General features: G+C 42.0%; 1 protein-coding gene across 1 annotated transcript; it reads right to left on the bottom strand.

Moving 5' to 3' along the window:
- Window positions 1–1864: 1864 nt before the first annotated feature.
- Window positions 1865–13422, bottom strand: LOC106579237 (circularly permutated Ras protein 1). The gene is made up of 21 exons (XM_014158955.2): window positions 13364–13422; window positions 9584–9689; window positions 9084–9212; window positions 8584–8820; window positions 8286–8390; window positions 8065–8139; window positions 7816–7889; window positions 7389–7568; window positions 7085–7126; window positions 6805–6894; window positions 6419–6570; window positions 6179–6260; window positions 5954–6084; window positions 5670–5754; window positions 5412–5518; window positions 4978–5096; window positions 4759–4876; window positions 4365–4505; window positions 3975–4068; window positions 2391–2420; window positions 1865–2168 (listed from the first exon to the last, which is right to left on the bottom strand). The coding sequence occupies exons 2-21, from the start codon at window positions 9672–9674 to the stop codon at window positions 2079–2081; spliced, it is 2172 nt and encodes a 723-aa protein (XP_014014430.1). The 5' UTR covers window positions 9675–9689; window positions 13364–13422; the 3' UTR covers window positions 1865–2078.
- Between the last annotated feature and the right edge of the window lie 4523 nt (window positions 13423–17945).

Here is a 17945-nt window from a genome sequence, read left to right as displayed (position 1 = left end):
CCTTATTCTGAAATTGATTAAATAAAACATTTTCTCATCAATCTACACACAATACCCCATAATGACAAAGCGAAAACAGGCTTTTTGAATATTTAACAAATGTAAAAAAACAAAAAACAGAAATACCTTATTTCATAAGTATTTAGACCCACTCAACATTGAACTCAGGTGCATCCTGTTTCCATTGATCATCCTTGAGCTGTTTCTACAACTTGATTGGAGTCCACCTGTGGTAAATTCAATTGATTGAACATGATTTGGAAAGGCACACACCTGTCTATACAAGGTCTCACAGTTGACAGTGCATGTCAGAGCAAAAAACAAGCCATAAGGTTGAAGGAATTGTCCGTAGAGCTCCGAGACAAGATTGTGTTGAGGCACAGATCTGGGGAAGGGTACCAAAACATTTCTCTAGCATTGAAGGTCCCCAAGAACACAATGGCTTCCATCATTCTTAAATGGAAGAAGAGGGAGGAGGGCCTTGGTCAGGGAGGTGACCAAGAACCTGATGGTCACTCTGACAGAGCTCCAGAGTTCCTTTGTGGAGATAGGAGAACTTTCCAGAAGGACAACCATCTCTGCAGCACTCCACCAATCAGGCCTTTATGTTAGAGAGGCCAGGCAGAAACCATTCCTCTGTAAAAGGCAGATGACAGCCCGCTTAGAGTTTGCCAAAAGGCACCTAAATGACTCTCTGACCATGAGAAACGAGATTCTCTGGTCTGATGAAACCAAGATTGAACTCTTTCGCCTAAATGCCAATTGTCATGTCTGGAGGAAACCTGCCACCATCCCTACAGTGAAGCATGGTGGTGGCAGCATCATGCTGTGGGGATGTTTTTCAGGGGCAGGAACTGGAAGACTAGTCAGGCTTGAGGGAAAGATGAACGGAGCAAAGTACAGAGAGATCCTTGATGAAAACCTGTTCCCGAGCGCTCAGGAACTCAGACTGGGGCGAAGGTTCACCTTCCAACAGGACAACGACCCTAAGCACACAGCCAAGACAACGTAGGAGTGGCTTCGGGACAAGTCTCTGAATGTCCTTGAGTGGCCCAGCCAGAGCCTGGACTTGGAACCCGATCAAACATCTCTGGAAAGACCTGAAAATAGCTGTGCAGCAACGCTCCCCATCCAACCTGATAGCTTGAGAGGATCTGTAGAGAAGAATGGGAGAAACTCCCTAAATACAGGTGTGCCAAGCTTGTAGCGTCCTACACAAGAAGACTCAAGGCTGTAATTGCTGCAAAAGGTGCTTCAACAAAGTACTAAGTAAAGGGTCTGCTTTCCACCAGACACTGGGAGATGAATTCACCTTTCAGCAGGACAATAACCTGAAACACAACACCAAATCTACACTGGAGTTGTTTACCAAGAAGAAAGTGAATGTTCCTTCTATGACAAGACCTGAAAATGGTTGTCTAACAATCATCAACGACCAATTTGACAGAGCTTGAAGAATTTTGAAAAGAATAATGGGCAAATGTTGCACAATCCAGGTATGGAAAGCTCTTAGAGTTACCCAGAAAGATTCACAGCTGTAATCGCTGCCAAAGGAGCTTCGGCAAAGTATTGACTCAGGGGTGTGAATACTTATGTAAATTAGATATGTATTTGTTTCATTTTCAAGACATCTGCAACATTTTCTAAGAACATGTTTTCAGTTTGTCATTATGGGGTATTGTGCGTAGATGGGTAATATCGAATGAATACATTTTGAGTGTAACACAACAAATTGTGGGATAAGTCAAGGGGATAAGTCAACTACATTCTGAAGGCACTGTTGGTACAAACCCATTTCACTTGCTACGTGCCATCGCAGTTCTGACATGACGTTCTGACAGTGTGCATAGATAAGAACAGGAGCAAGCTTTTATTATTTATTTGGAAAAGTTGTTTTTACAAATAGAATGAACAAGTACAATATTGACAGTTAATGCTATTTTAAATAATATATCTCCAGATGTAGCATTTTTGTTAGATACATTAATTAGTCAGACTTGTGCATAAATAGGCCTCCCCAGAAGTCAGTAGAACTTGAACAACTTCCAAGGATATCAGGCATAGCCAGTAGCTACCAATCAGTGTTGGTGCTTTTCCTTCAGTGAAATAGGCCTCCTGTTGCTGTTCTTCATGCTGTACAGCAGTGCAGCACCCATGTCCGTTAGAGACTGAAGCGAAGAGAGATATGAAGGAGGGAGATTAGCAGGGGAGACCAGTGGAAGTTAGGGGGCATATTTGGATAGGAGCTTGAGATTGCGAAGGTAAAATAGCATGATTTGTGTATCTGAATTGTACGCTAGATATTACCATAGAGGCAATTGTAGTCTGGGTGAAAATATGTTGTAATGTTCATATCAGGGTTCTATATCGATGGATATGTTTTACATTACCTGCAGTGTATCAGAACATATGGATTGTCTCTAAGATGGAAAAAAAAACATTGACAATTAGTCTTCAATTACTAAACAGAATGCATTAACCTGTTAGGGCTAGGGGGCAGTATTGACACGGCTGGATAAAAAAACATACCCGATTTAATCTGGTTACCACTCCTACCCAGTAACTAGAATATGCATATACTTATTACATGTGGATAGAAAACACCCTAAATTTTCTAAAACTGTTTGAATGGTGTCTGTGAGTATAACAGAACTCATTTGGCAGGCAAAACCCTGAGACATTTTCTGACAGGAAGTGGATACCTGATGTGTTGTATTACCTTTAAACCTATCCCATTGAAAAACACAGGGGCTGAGGAATATTTTGGCACTTCCTATTGCTTCCACTAGATGTCACCAGCCTTTACAAAGTGTTTTGAGTCTTCTGGAGGGAGATCTGACCGAACAAGAGCCATGGAACGATGATGGCCCATTAGACACCTGGCGCGAGTTCATGTTGGGTACCCTCGTTCCAATACGTTATAAAAGAGTATGCATTCGTCCACCTTGAATATTATTCATGTTCTGGTTAAAAAAGGCCCTAATGATTTATGCTATACAACGTTTGACATGTTTGAACGAACGGAAATATATTTTTCCCCTCGTTCATGACGAGAAGTCCGGCTGGCTTAGATCATGTGCTAACAAGACGGAGATTTTTGGACATAAATGATGAGCTTTTTTGAACAAAACTACATTCGTTATGGACCTGTGATACCTGGAAGTGACATCTGATGAAGAGAATCAAAGGTAATGGATTATTTACATAGTATTTTCGATTTTAGATCTCCCCAACATGACGTCTAGTCTGTATCGCAACGCGTATTTTTCTGGGCGCAGTGCTCAGATTATTGCCAAGTGTGATTTCCCAGTAAGGTTATTTTTAAATCTGGCAAGTTGATTGCGTTCAAGAGATGTAAATCTATAATTCTTTAAATGACAATATAATATTTTACCAATGTTTTCTAACTTTAATTATTTAATTTGTGACGCTGACTTGACTGCCGGTTATTGGAGGGAAACGATTTCCTCAACATCAATGCCATAGTAAAACGCTGTTTTTGGATATAAATATGAACTTGATAGAACTAAAAATGCATGCATTGTCTAACATAATGTCCTAGGAGTGTCATCTGATGGAGATTGTAAAAGGTTAGTGCATCATTTTAGCTGGTTTTATGGTTTTGGTGACCCTGTCTTTGAATTGACAAAACATTACACACAACTCTTGTAAATGTACTGTCCTAACATACTCTAAATGTATGCTTTCGCCGTAAAACCTTTTTGAAATCGTAAAACGTGGTTAGATTAAGGAGATGTTTATCTTTCAAAGGGTGTAAAATAGTTGTATGTTTGAAAAATGTGAATTTTGACATTTATTTGGATTCAAATTTGCCGCTCTTGAAATGCACCTGTTGTTGATGGAGTGCACCACAGGTGGCACGCTAGCGTCCCACCTAGCCCATAGAGGTTTGCACCAGCATCTTACACAGTTTCTCTTTCACAATCGTCTCAATACTGCACACACAGACCTACCCTTGTGTAGTTTTGTAGGCTGTTGTGTATAGGGTCCATGGTTTTAAGCCATTTTGAATAAATCATTTTGTCTTCTGCACTTCTATCATACTCTCTGAAAAGGTAACAAAAGACAAGCATGTTGTCACGTATACATGAATACAAGTTGACAAATGCCTATGAACAGCAGAATTGACCAGCCAACACACAAGCACAAACGTGCGCATGCTCATACACACATTCGCACGCTCGCTCACCCACACACACAAAAACAGGCCTTGTTCACTCATGTGAATCCGGCTGTCAGTCTCACTCACTAATTAGCGCCCATTCTGAGGCTCTGCCTCACACACACACACACACACACACGTTTTGCTGTCCGTCAACCTTCTCACTAAATCATTCACTCACAGGGCTCTCTCCATCAGTTCCCTCTGTGTCTCCCCCTCACTCTTTGCGTCTTGGAAGCGGCCCCTGACAGCTAGAGCGGCGCTGGCCTGGGATGAGTTGAGCTGAATGATGGCTAGAAACAGAGAGGAGAGAACCACTGAGCTGAGAGAGAGAGAGGAGAGAGGGTTACAGTGTTAGGTTACTATCATGACTCCTAACATGGTTGTCATCATCATTATTCTCCTATCAAATTGTTTTGCAAATGGAGTGGATTGTGATGTCTAAACACATTTCTATAATTTTTTTACTTTAACTAGTCTTTCTGGTAGATAAACTGTTAACAAAAGGCATTTCTGAATTCACATGTCATGAATGCTGGAAACCGCTTGAGTGAGTTTTGGACGTGTCCCATTACCTGTCATCCGTCACCTCTTTATCAGCAGTCAGTACTCTGAGCATACTGTGTCCATCCTTCTGTCTGTATCTCAGCTGCAGCTGAACAGACACACGGCCACCTGCCACTGGGGCTGACACTAAACGTCAGGGAAAGAAAAAAAGATTACAAATGTATTCCTCTGTGAACTTGGTCCCCAATCCTTAAATCTTTGACTGGTCCTCATGCCTCTGTTCTCACCCTCTCCCTGTGAGCCGTGTTGCCTCGCTCCAAACTGAAAGGTGATTTCTGTGTCTGATGCCACATTGCCCACCTCTCTGGTCACCCTGTTCCCAGCCTCTCTCTCTCCTTTCACACACCTGGTGGAAGAGCGAATGAAGGCGAGAGATGAAGCCCTTTTCCAGTCAAATCAGGGATCTCTGTTCAAATGTGTCGCTGGTGTGACAGTGCTAGATTTGCCATTTACAATTCAGGATTGTCAATTCACCCCAAAAAATGATTGAGGATGAGCATGCAACTGGGGTTCCTAAGCATTTACACCACTTAATGTTAAATACTGATGGTGACGTACATACACATTATGAATGCATTATACATATACAAACATCTACCCACACACATATACTATATTTGAAAATACACATGAATATACAGATGTTTAATTCAATACTTACAGAGTTGGGGGGAGCAGCAAAGTGACACTACAGTGTGTCGCTATCGTCGTGTTCTCTATAATCTCCTCAAATTCAGTGTATAGTTCATGTGGACTTGCTATCACCACCTAGGGGGAAAGGATGACACGTACAGTACCATATTAAAAGACACATATTGAACAATGGACTATGATCACATACGGGCCAAATAGGATTGTAGCTCAATGACACACACAGCACAAAGGAGAGTAATGCAATATTATTTATTGTATCATATACCTTTCCTCTTGTGCGGTCTGCTAGTCTCCCCAGCTCATCGAGTCTGCAGTCTGTCCCCTCGATAGCCAACACTGATACTGTCACCCTAGGAGAGAAAGGGTTACATACTGTAAGCGCTTGCTTATAATATTCAATAACTGAAAATCACTTATGTTAACACCTAAAAGGCTATCAACATGGTCTGTAGGAAAATGAGCTATTTCAAGGTAAAATAGGTTCTCCACTGTGATGCTCAAATAGAAGTGAACATGTAGCTAGTGAAGACAGTACAGAGTTGCACCGACCCCTGGCTAGCAGCGTACTCCCCCAGGTCGTGGTAGAAGATAGTGGAGGAGAGGCAAGGTCGAGCATCAGTGCCCTCCACCTCCAGATTCCCCAGGTCTGTGTTGGCCTTTCCATCTGTGCAGATGATCACCTGGGAAGAGGGCAATACATTCTATTGGTACTACATCATAAACAAAACAGATACAGTATGTATTCAGAGCACTGGAAGTATGGGACTGACTGACCTTTGACCCTGGTTGCCGAGAAGCCATCGCTATGGCTACAAGAGAAGCCGGACCTAAAGCCGTGGCACCACTCTCAGACAATCTTTTAATGAAAAGAGGAAGTGACAACATACCGTTATTTAATTAAATTATTACTTCATTGGACCAGTTTGAATGAGTCCATGGCTTATTTGCTCTTGGACCACATGGGCCCTTGAATTAAAATGTAGAGTTTGTTTTTATTGCCCCTTTCAACATCACCCTAGAATCTCTCTCTGTAGACAGTCCCTGGTCCTGGAGAGGGGTGGTGGGCTGGGAAAGCTGAATGCTGCTTCCTTAAGGTATTCACCGTCAATCAACTCCGCACCCAGCAAAAAACGTGAGGTGAACTCGTCATATCCATGCAGAGTCACCTGTCAAGACAAACATCAGTGGATGATCTTAAGATGCAGATCAAAACAACTTCAGATTTACACCCAACTATTGGACGAATGCATCCAAATATTGAATCCAAATCAGTGAATTTGGAATGTCACACACAAAACATAGATTTGATACCTACAGCGCCCCCCCCAAAAAAAAAGTTTAGGGAAAAGAGCATGAAAACACACTTTCATTAGATATGAGAAATGGGTGTAATATTGAACCTGATTGTTGAACGTGATGAGTCCTACTCGCATGTGTGGTTGTGTTTCACTCAGCTTCCGAACACTCTGTAACATTGCTTCCTGAACAAACTGGTTTAAAATCCGCATTGGTGTTATCATTACCAGCATGTACACAACCACAAACCACGATCAATTCTAGCAAAGCAAATGATTGTGAATCTGCCACTGCATATTTCATTAACTGGTAGTTACTACGATCATCACAATATCTCACAAATGTAGCCACTTATGCTCATTTAAATAATCAAAGATGGTTGACCTGAAGACGTGACCTGTAGATTGGCTGTTTTCCTTCCAACACCTGGCACAACGAAAAAGAGAGAATTTCACTGCTCATCTCAATCTCCCAAAGAGGGTTGTAGTCAGTATATACTGTGGCCAGTATAATGGTCAGAAATACAGCTTCAACCAGCACTGAATGTGAAACTACTTAAAACAGAAAAATATGGATTTTACGGAACAAAATTGATTGTAGAGGTATCCCTATCACATTTATTCTAATCTAACCGTACAGAGCCTGGGGAAAACACTAACAAATAACACTAATGGTCTTGTGTTCAAACCTGGGAGGTGATACTCATGGACGCTGAGATGTCGATACAGAACAGGAGCAGTGTGTCTGTAAGGGTCAGGGCCTTGTCACCAGGGGTCAACAGAAAGACACTGTCCTGGCAACCGAGACAGGTGGCAGATGAGGAGGTAGGTGGTTCCAATGATGACTGGCAAAAATAACAGACATTCACCTGTAGAGCAACAGAGGGATGATGGAAATGCAGTTGTTTGAAAGAAATTGTACCTTCAGTAGTCATTAATTACAATAAGTAGTAGGTATAGCTTCATTGAGATTGAGTGTAGGGCTACCACTATTGTTGAATCATTTGGAAGGCATGAAGTTAGAATCATAATAGTGATTACCGCTTGACTACTGTGATTATTTTTTATCATATTGCGTAGGATTCATGTTCAAGAGAGTGTAAAAGGTCAAACTACCACATTGTCATACAAGGAGTCCAGCACAGAGCCACACTGGGAGCAGCAGGTGGGCTCTCCCTCTATGGTGAACACTGTGATTGGACACACGTTGGTCAACACAGACAAGCGAGTTAGACTGTGACATACCGAGAGACAGTATAAAAGTCAGGAGTATCACACAGAGAGACAGTGAAAAGTCAGGTCAAAGACATTGAGTATCATATACCAAACATTATCTCAGAACGATAGCAGGAATAGTCCACTAACCGTTTTCCTCTGATATCAGCTTCCCCAAACTGACTAGGATCACATTTGGATTCCCCACCAATGGTTCCCTTGATCCTGTGTAGTAAATGGTCATTAGTAGTTGCAATTGTGTTTTGTATCTTTATTTATGACGCCTCATTTTTGCTTTTCAATGAAGAATTATCTGATGAACTGTGAAGATACTGTATACTAATGGATGTCCATAATGAAACAGGATTTACTGGAGGATGAAAAGGAAGACTTCGAGGAGGAGAAAGAATCAGGCAACAGAACTAGGTATTCTGGACAGGACCTCATAAAGGAAGGTCTTGGTGGCAAGGCTGGAGCTAGAAGTAGAGAGAATCATGTTTTTCAACTCTGGTTGTAGTCATAATCTTCATCACATCTTTATCATCACATGCAAGACTGCTTGTTTTGTTGGCATCTTAAGATGTGAATTGCATGAATGGTGGTATGGTCTGACAATACTAGCTTTGAGCCTAACAATGAATGTCTCTTGACAGGACATTAACCAGTCACCTGACTTCTGTGCAGATCCACTGCTGCTGGTGGTGTTTGGATGCTTCATCTCTTCCCCACTGCCTTCTGGGATATTGTATGAGTAGTCTGGATCCCATGGATAACTCCCAATGTCTGGTTCCTCCTTTGGAATGTCATAGGTCAGCCTCTGGCTATTGGAAGGGAGAAGGGAAGGTGGGCCTGGGATTGGCTGGAGGCAAGCAGGCGATTGAGATCGCATGAATGGGGGGAGCAGAGCTGGGGAAGGTGGAAATGGACACAATGTTAGCCACAATCTCAAGAGTTCATTCGTGACTTTTGAGACACTGAAATTGAACTGTATATCCTAAAAATGACATTATACATTGAATTCCCCAGTACACTGATGCTAGGCAAACCTGTCCATTGAGCTGTTTGAGATGTGAGCTGTTGGGGCAAGCCTGGAACATCCCCTCCTTGTCTAAGATGGAAGGCTGAATTCTCATACAATGGCAAGGGGTTGGGAGCTGTCTTCACCTCACCATTTTTAAAACATTTCTCAGTGATTCTCTGTTCTGGAGAGTGGTGTTGTTTTTGTAGTTCTGGGGAGGGTGCTGGAGGGGGAGGGGGAGGACTGCGGGGACGGATTCTGTTTGGGGGAGGAAGGAGAGCTGGGAGAGATGAGAGACAGAACATTGTTAATGTTAATGTCTACTACACAAGATTCATTAATGAACTGGCAGGACAGTGTTTGGGCAGCAACGGGCATTCGGACAGGACGGGACATTCACTGACAGGGCATTCACTGACAGGACATTCACTGACAGGGCATTCACTGACAGGACATTCACTGACAGGGCATTCACTGACAGGGCATTCACTGACAGGGCATTCACTGACAGGACATTCACTGACAGGACATTCACTGACAGGACATTCACTAACAGGACATTCACTGACAGGACGGTGTTTGAGCAGAACGGGCATTCGGACAATGTTAGCAAGATTTCATTTGAAGTGTGTCTGAAAAATTATAACTCACCTGAACGTTTAACTGCAATTGGGGGTTTCGTTTGGACTTCCTTCTGATAGGTTGATGGAGGGACATAAACAAACCCACAGGCAAACTCCATTGGTGGTCCTACCACCTAAGCAGGGATAATCAACTAGATTCAGCCACAGGCCAATGATCAGGATGCAGGAACATAATTACAAATAATTTGTACACTGTAAATTGACTGCAAGAAGACCAAACAGATATGATATTTGACTAAAACATAATAATTTCAAACCTTACTTACATTTGTATATGATCACATACATCTCTATTATGCGTGTAAAAACTTTGGAACTTGGAGCTGATTTGCTGGTGTTTTTACAGTCTTTTATGTCCAACAATAACAAAAATCCCCTCAGCAGCCTTCACTGAGATATACATATATACAGTACCAGTCAAAACTTTGGACACACCTAGTCATTCAAGGGTTTTTCTCCATTGTAGAATAATAGTGAAGACATCAAAACTATAAAATAACACATATGGAATCATGTAGTAATCAAAAAAGTCTAAAACAAATCAAAATATAGCCATCAATAAAAAACAAACCAAAACACACAAAAAACACTTTCACTTCACTTTTCCCCCCTACTTTGCACACTCTTGGCATTCTCTCAACCAGTTTCATAAGGTAGTCACCTGGAATGCATTTCAATTAACAGGTGTGCCTTGTTAAAAGTTCATTTGTGTAATTTATTTCCTTCTTAATGCATTTGAGCCAATCAGTTGTGTTGTGACAAGGTATGGGGTGGTATACAGCACTATTTGTTAAGTCCCTATTATGGCAAGAACAGCTCAAATAAGCAAAGAGAAACGACAGTCCGTCATTACTTCAAGACATGTAGGTCAGTCAGTTTCTTCAAGTGCAGTTGCAAAAATTATCAAGCACTATGATGAAACTGGCTCTCATGAGGACTGCCACAGGAAAGGAACACCCAGAGTTACTTCTGCTGCAGAGGATAAGTTCATTAGAGTTAACTAGGTGAACGGATGATCTGCGCATGTGTGGTTCCCACAATGAAGCATGGAGGAGGAGGTGTGATGGTGTGTGGGTGCTTTGCTGGTGACAATGTTGGGATTTATTTAGAATTCAAGGGACACTTAACCAGCATGGCTACCACATCATTCTGTAGCGATACACCATCCCATCTGGTTTGCGATTAGTGGGACTATAACTTGTTTTTCAACAGGACAATGACCCAAAACACACCTCCAGGCTGTGTAAGGGCTATTTGACCAAGAAGGAGAGCGATGGAGTGCTGCATCAGATGATCTGGCCTGCACAATCACCTGACATCAACTGAATTCAGATGAGTTGGACCACAGAGTGAAGGAAAAGCAGCCAGTAAGTGCTCAGCCTATGTGGGAACTCCTTCAAGACTGTTGGAAAAGCATTCCTTATGAAGCTGGTTGAGAGAATGCCAAGAGTGTGCAAAGCTGTCATCAAGGCAAAGGGTGGCTACTTTGAAGAATCTCAAATATAAAATACATTTTGATTTGTTCAACACTTATTTGGTAATATCATGATTCCATATGTGTTATTTCATAGTTTTGATGTCTTTGGCAGCAATTACAGCTGTAAGTATTTCTGGGTAAGTCTCTAAGAGCTCTGCACACCTGGATTGCACAATATTTGCACAATGTTATTAAAAAAATTATTCATGTTCTGTCGAGTTGATTATCGATCGTTGCTAGACAACTCTTTTCAAGTCTTGCCAAAGATTTTGAGACGATTTAAGTCAAAACTATAACTCGGCCACTCAAGAACATTCAATGTCATCTTGGTATGAAACTCCAGTATATATTTGGCCTTGTGTTTTAGGTTATTGTCCTGCTGAAAGGTGAATTTGTCTCCCTGTGTCTGTTGGAAAGCAGACTGAACCAGGTTTTCCTCTAGGATTTTTCCTGTGCTTAGCTCTATTCCGTTTATTTTTATCCCAAAAACTCCCTAGTCCTTGCCAATGACAAGCATACTCTTAAAATGATGCAGCCACGGCCATGCTAGAAAATATGAAGAGTGGTACTCAGTGATGTGTTGTGTTGGATTTGTCCCAAACATAATGCTTTGTATTCAGGACATAAAGTTAATTTCTTTGCCACATATTTTGTAGTTTTACTTTAGCGCCTAATTGCAAACAGGATGCACATTTTGGAATATTTTTTATTCAGTACAGGCTTCCTTTTTTTCACTCTGTCAATTAGGTTACTATTGTGGAGTAACTACAATGTTGATCCATCCTCAGATTTCTCCTATCACAGCCATTAAACTGTGTAACTGTTTTAAAGTCACCATTGGCGGTTTCCTTCCTCTCTGGCAACTGAGTTAGGAAGGACGCCTGTATCTTTATAGCGACTGGTTTTATTGATACACCATCCAAAGTGTAATGAATAACTTTACCATGCCTTGGTTTTTGTTGTTGAATCTGTGTTTGAAGTTCAATGCTCGACTGACGGACCTTACAGATAATTGTATGTGTGGGGTACAGGGATGAGGTAGTCATTAAAAAATCATGTTGAACTCTATTATTGCCTCCCGAGTGACGCAGCGGTCTAAGGCACTGCATTGCAGTGCATTGCAGAGGTGTCACTACAGACCCGGGTTCGATCCCAGGGTGTGTCACAGCAGGCCATGACCGGGAGACCCATGAAGTGTCGCACAAGGGGAGGGTTTGGACGGCCAGGATTTCTTCGTCCCATTGCGCTCTAGCAAATCCTTGTGGCAGACCGGGCGCCTGCAAGCTGAATCCGGTCACCAGCTGGATGGTGTTTCCTCTGACACATTGGTGTGGCTGGTTTCCAGGTTAAGTGAGCAGTGTGTCAAGAAGGAGTGGCAGGGTCGAGTTTCGGAGGACGCATGGCCCTTGACCTTTGTCTCTCCCGAGTCCGTAGGGGAGTTGCAGCGATGGGACAAGACTGTAACTACCAATTGGATGTCATGAAATTGAGGAGAAAAAGGGGTAAAAGTAAAAAAAACGTTTTTACTCTTAATGCACACAGAATGAGTCCATGCAACTTATTATATGACTTGTTAATCAATTTTTTACTCCTGAACTTATTTAGGCTTGCCATAACAAAGTGGTTGAATACTTATTGACTCAAGATCTTTCAGCTTTTCATTTTTTTTATTAATTTGTAAAACTCTTGAAAAACATAATTCCGCTTTAACATTATGGTGTATTGTGTGTAAGCCAGTGACAAAATATCTCAATTTAATCCATTTTAAATTCAGGCTGTAACACAACAAAATGTGGGAAAAGTGAAAAGGTGTTAATACTTTCTGAAGGTACTATATATACAGAAAACTTGGGGTGCCAAATAAAATCATAGCGGGCCAAATTTGGCCACCGGGCCGCCAGTTGGGGTTCCTAACCTAAGGTAAGAACATGGACATTAAAACACATCAAACCAGTCACCAGGATGTAGACACTTCTATCACATTGTCAAACTCTTATTTCTAAGCCTTTGTATGTCATTGTGATCTTGAATAAGTCTTAATTTATTGCATCCGGTGCAAACAATTTACAATTAGATTACAACACTGATGCAAACACACCCATAGGATTATGGACTTCAGTCCCTGACAATGCTATCACTGTCCATGTAGTAGTACCAGTCAAGCTCCAGAAGATATATTGGTAATTACTGTGTAACACAGTAACTAATGTTAACACAGCTCTGTGGAAAGAATGGTCAAGTACAGGATAAGATACATTGACATTGCATTCAATGAGAGCTTACTCCGTCATACAAATGAGTCTTACTTACGTATGCAAAGCCTTGTGAACAGTGACGGTTCAAACTTGAGTTAATCCCAGTCTGAAGTGTTAGGAGTGAGTGAGTGATGACATCACTCATTCTCTATTATAATGTAAAAAAAACCTGTTTAACAAGTTTGTCCAATGGAGTGTATACATAATGTAACATGGAATGGAAACAAACACACACACAGCACTGTGCACAGTCAGTGTAGAGATTGCAGTGGACATTGTGTTGTTCCACCTTGTGAATATTCATGTTTGTAAAAGTTTATGTTCAGGGAGGGAATCAGCACAGATCAGACAGGTTTGAACATTGACACAACACATACAGCACCAATCAAAAGTTTGGACACCTCATTCCAGGGTTTTTCTTAATTTTTTGTATTTTCTCCATTGTAGAATAATAATGAAGACATCAAAACTATGAAAAAACACATATGGAATCATGTAGTAACCAAAAAAGTGTTAAAAATATATTTTATATTTGAGATTCTTCAAAGTAGCCGCCTTGATTACAGCTTTGCACAATCTTGGCATTCACTCAACCAGCTTCACAAGGTAGTCACCTGGAATGCATTTCAATGAACAGGTGTGCCTTGTTAAAAGTTCATTTGTGGAATTTATTTCCTTCTTAATGTGTTTGAGCCAATCAGTTGTGTTGTGACAAGGTAGGGGTTATATACAGAAGATAGCCCTATTTGGTAAAAGACCAAGTCCATATTATGGCAAGAACAGCTCAAATAAGCAAAGAGAAACAACAGTCCATCGTTACTTTAAGACATGAAGGTCAGTCAATACAGAACATGTCAAGAATTTTAGAAAGTTTCTTCAAGTGCAGTCGCAAAAACCATCAAGCGCTATAATGAAACTGGCTCTCATGAGGACTGCCACAGGAAAGGAAGACCCAGAGTTATACCTCTGCTGCAGAAGATAAGTTCATTAGAGTTACCAGCCTCAGAAATTGCAGCCCAAATAAGTAACTGACACATCTCAACATCAACTGGTCAGAGGAGACTGCGTGAATCCAGCCTTCGTGGTCAAATTGCTGCAAAGAAACCAGTACTAAAGGACACCAATAACATCAACTTTTTCACATTACACTTTTTTGTTGGGGCAGGATAATTAACGAAAAGGCAACTGGAATGAACTTTGATCGGTTTTGTTCGAATTTTTACATAGCAAAAAGTGACAATTATTTTGCATGCAACGAGAGGTACCGGATCCGGCCAAATAGGTTCCGGAACAAAACAGTCCAAAACGGAGAGGTACCGGATCCTGTTCCGGCAGGATTCGGCTCAAATTAAGCACTGCTCACTACCAAGTTCCAAACTGCCTCTGGAAGCAACGTCAGTACAATAACTGTTCGTCGGGAGCTTCATGAAATGGGTTTCCATGGCCGAGCAGCTGCACACAAGCCTAAGATCACCATGCGCAATGCCAAGCGTTGGCTGGAGTGGTGTAAAGCTCGCCTCCATTGGACTCTGGAGCAGAGGAATCTTGTTCTCTAGAATGATGAATCACGCTTCCCCATCTGGCAATCCGACAGACAAATCTGAGTTTGGCGGATGCCAGGAGAACACTTATTTTTTTCTTGTGCATTTTGCTATGTTGCTATTTGCCTCATGACTCCTGCATACTTTGTTGACTACAAACATTCTTTACCCAACCGTGGGACAGACTATGTTTGTTCCCACACTCGGGACTCTGACTCTCTATTGGTTACACAGACTTTTTTTGTATTCATGTTACCTGATGAAATTGCTGTACAATATGATCTTGTTGCCATCTGATGCACATTCAGATGTCATAAATCAGCACTGTAGAGCTCTCCCTGTCCTCTGCCGTGCCTTGATTGTATTACTGTTGATGATATCTGGAAATGTGCATGTACACCCTGGCCCATCTACTGTGCTAGCCCCAATTCTGACTTGTACTCTGATATCTGCTTCACTGATTTCTGTTCTCGTAAAAGCCTGGGTTTTCTGCACGTTAACACTAGAAGCTTATTACCTAAAATGGATCAATTGAAAGTGTGGGTTCACAACTCCAATCCAGATGTGTTGGTCATTACTGAGACGTGATTAAGGAAGAGTGTTTTGAATGCTGATGTTAACCTTTCTGGTTATAACCTTTTTCGGCAAGACAGATCTTCCAAAGGTGGGGGAGTGGCAATCTTTACCAAGGATCACCTTCAGTGCTTGGCTGTCTCCATCAAGTCTGTCCCCAAACAATTTGATTCGCTGGTTTTAAGCATTAAACTTTCAAATAGCTCTTTGTTGATAGTTGCTGGGTACTATCGTCCTCCATCAGCACCGGCCTGTACCCTACCTGCCCTTAGCTCTCTCCTGGCCCCTTACACTAAGTCTGAATTTGTCCTGCTTGGTGACAAAAACTGTGACATGCTTAAACCACCTGGCCAAGTACTAAAGCAATGGGACTCCCTAAATCCTTCTCAGATTATTACCAATCCTAGGTATGACTGCAAACACCCAGAAAAGGCTACTCTCCTCGATGTTATCCTCACAAATAATCCTGATAGGTATCAGTCTGGTGTTTTCTATAATGACCTAAGTGATCCCTGTATTACAGCCTGTGTTTGTAATGGCTGCTCAGTGAAACGACCTGTCCTGATTTGTCATAGACGCTTGCTAAAAACTTTAATGAGCAAGCCTTCCTTCATGAACTGGCCTCTGGAAAATGGTATAGAATCAGCTTGATCCCCTATGTCGAAGACGCTTGGACCTTCTTTTTTGATATTTTCAGTGGTATTGTTAACAAAAACGCCCCCATAAAGAAAATGAGAATTAAAAACAGGTTCAGCCCCTGGTTCAACCATGATCTTGCAGAGTTACTCCACCTCAAGAATTGCATTTGGCGAAAGGCTCGGCACATGCATACTCAGGCTGACTGGCTTTCATTCAGGAAAATAAGAAATAAGTGCACTCAGGCTATCTGGAAGGCCAAAGTTAGTTACTTTAAGGAGCAGTTCTCGCTCTGTGGGTCTAACCCCAAGAAGTACTGGAAAACGGTTAAAGACCTGGAGAATAAATCCTCCTCCTCACAGCTACCCATGTCCGTTAATGTTGATGATGTGGTTGTTACTGACAAGAAGCACATGGCTGAGCTCTTTAATCACCACTTCATTAAGTCAGGATTCCTATTTGATTCAGCCGTCCAACATTTCCTCATCTCCCACCCCTTCTAATGCGACTATCCCCGATGCTTCTCCCTCTTTATCCCCTGCCCCGCTACAAAGTTTGTCCCTGCAGGCAGTCACTGAGTCTGAGGTGCTAAAGGAGCTGCTTAAACTAGACCCCCAAAAAACATCTGGGTCAGACGGTTTAGACCTTTTCTTCTTTAAGGTTGCTGCCCCTATCATCGCCAAGCCTATCTCCAACCTTTTTAACCTGTTTCTTCTTTCTGGGTAGGTTCCCATTGCTTGGAAGGCAGCGACGGTTCGTCCTTTATTTAAAGGGGGAGATCAAGCTGATTCTAACTGTTATAGGCCTATTTCTATTTTGCCCCTTTTATCAAAGGTGTTGGAAAACCCTGTCAATAATCAACTGACTGGCTTTCTTGATGTCTATAGTATTCTCTCGGGTATGCAATCTGGTTTCCGCTCAGGTTATGGATGTGTCACTGCAACCTTAAAGGTCCTCAATGATGTCACCATTGCCCTTGATTCTAAGCAATGTTGTTCTGCTATTTTTGTTGACTTGGCCAAAACTTTGATACGGTAGACCATTCCATTCTTGTGGGCCGGCTAAGGAGTATTGGTGTCTCTGAGGTATCTTTGGGCTGGTTTGCTAACTACCTCTCTCAAAGAGTGCAGTGTATAAAGTCAGAAAATCTGCTGTCAGCCACCGCCTGTAACCAAGGGAGTACCCCAAGGCTCGATCCTAGGCCCCACGCTTTTCTCAATTTGCATCAACAACATAGCTCAGGCAGTAGGAAGCTCTCTCATCCATTTATATGCTGATGATACAGTCTTATACTCAGCTGGCCCCTCCCTGGATTTTATGTTAAATGCGCTACAACAAAGATTTCTTAGTGTCCAACAAGCTTTCTCTACCCTTAATCTTGTTCTCAACACCTTCAAAACAAATGTAATGTGGTTTGGTAAGAAGAATGCCCCTCCTCCCACAGGTGTTATTACTATCTCTGAGGGTTTAGAGCTTGAGGTAGTCACCTCATACAAGTACTTGGGAATATGGCTAGACGGTGCACTGTCCTTCTCTCAGCACATATCAAAGCTGAAGGCTAAAGTTAAATCTAGACTTGGTTTCCTCTATCGTAATCCTTCCTCTTTCACCCCAGCTGCCAAACTAACCCTGATTCAGATGACTATCCTACCCTGGCTAGATTACGGAGACACGATTTATAGATTGGCAGGTAAGGGTGCTCTCGAGCGGCTAGAAGTTCTTTACCATTCGGCCATCATATTTGCCACCAATGCTCCTTATAGGACACATCACTGTACTCTATACTCCTCTGTAAACTGGTCATCTCTGTATACCCGTCGCAAGACCCACTGGTTGATGCGTATTTATAAAACCCACTTAGGCCTCACTCCCCCCTATCTGAGATAT

Source organism: Salmo salar, chromosome ssa19, assembly GCF_905237065.1.
Source record: "Salmo salar chromosome ssa19, Ssal_v3.1, whole genome shotgun sequence".
Taxonomy (NCBI): domain Eukaryota; kingdom Metazoa; phylum Chordata; class Actinopteri; order Salmoniformes; family Salmonidae; genus Salmo; species Salmo salar.
This window is presented reverse-complemented; position numbering and strand designations above follow the sequence as displayed.

What these genes read in the sequence shown, in the direction of transcription:
- LOC106579237 (XM_014158955.2), bottom strand. Translation starts at nt 9,674, where the DNA reads ATGGAGTTTGCCTGTGGGTTTGTTTATGTCCCTCCATCAACCTATCAG. An exon ending in CCATGAGTATCACCTCCCAG is followed by an intron (nt 7,127 to 7,388) that starts GTTTGAACACAA and finishes TCGTTGTGCCAG; the next exon opens with GTGTTGGAAGGAAAACAGCC. An exon ending in CAGACCGCACAAGAGGAAAG is followed by an intron (nt 5,519 to 5,669) that starts GTATATGATACA and finishes CTTTCCCCCTAG; the next exon opens with GTGGTGATAGCAAGTCCACA.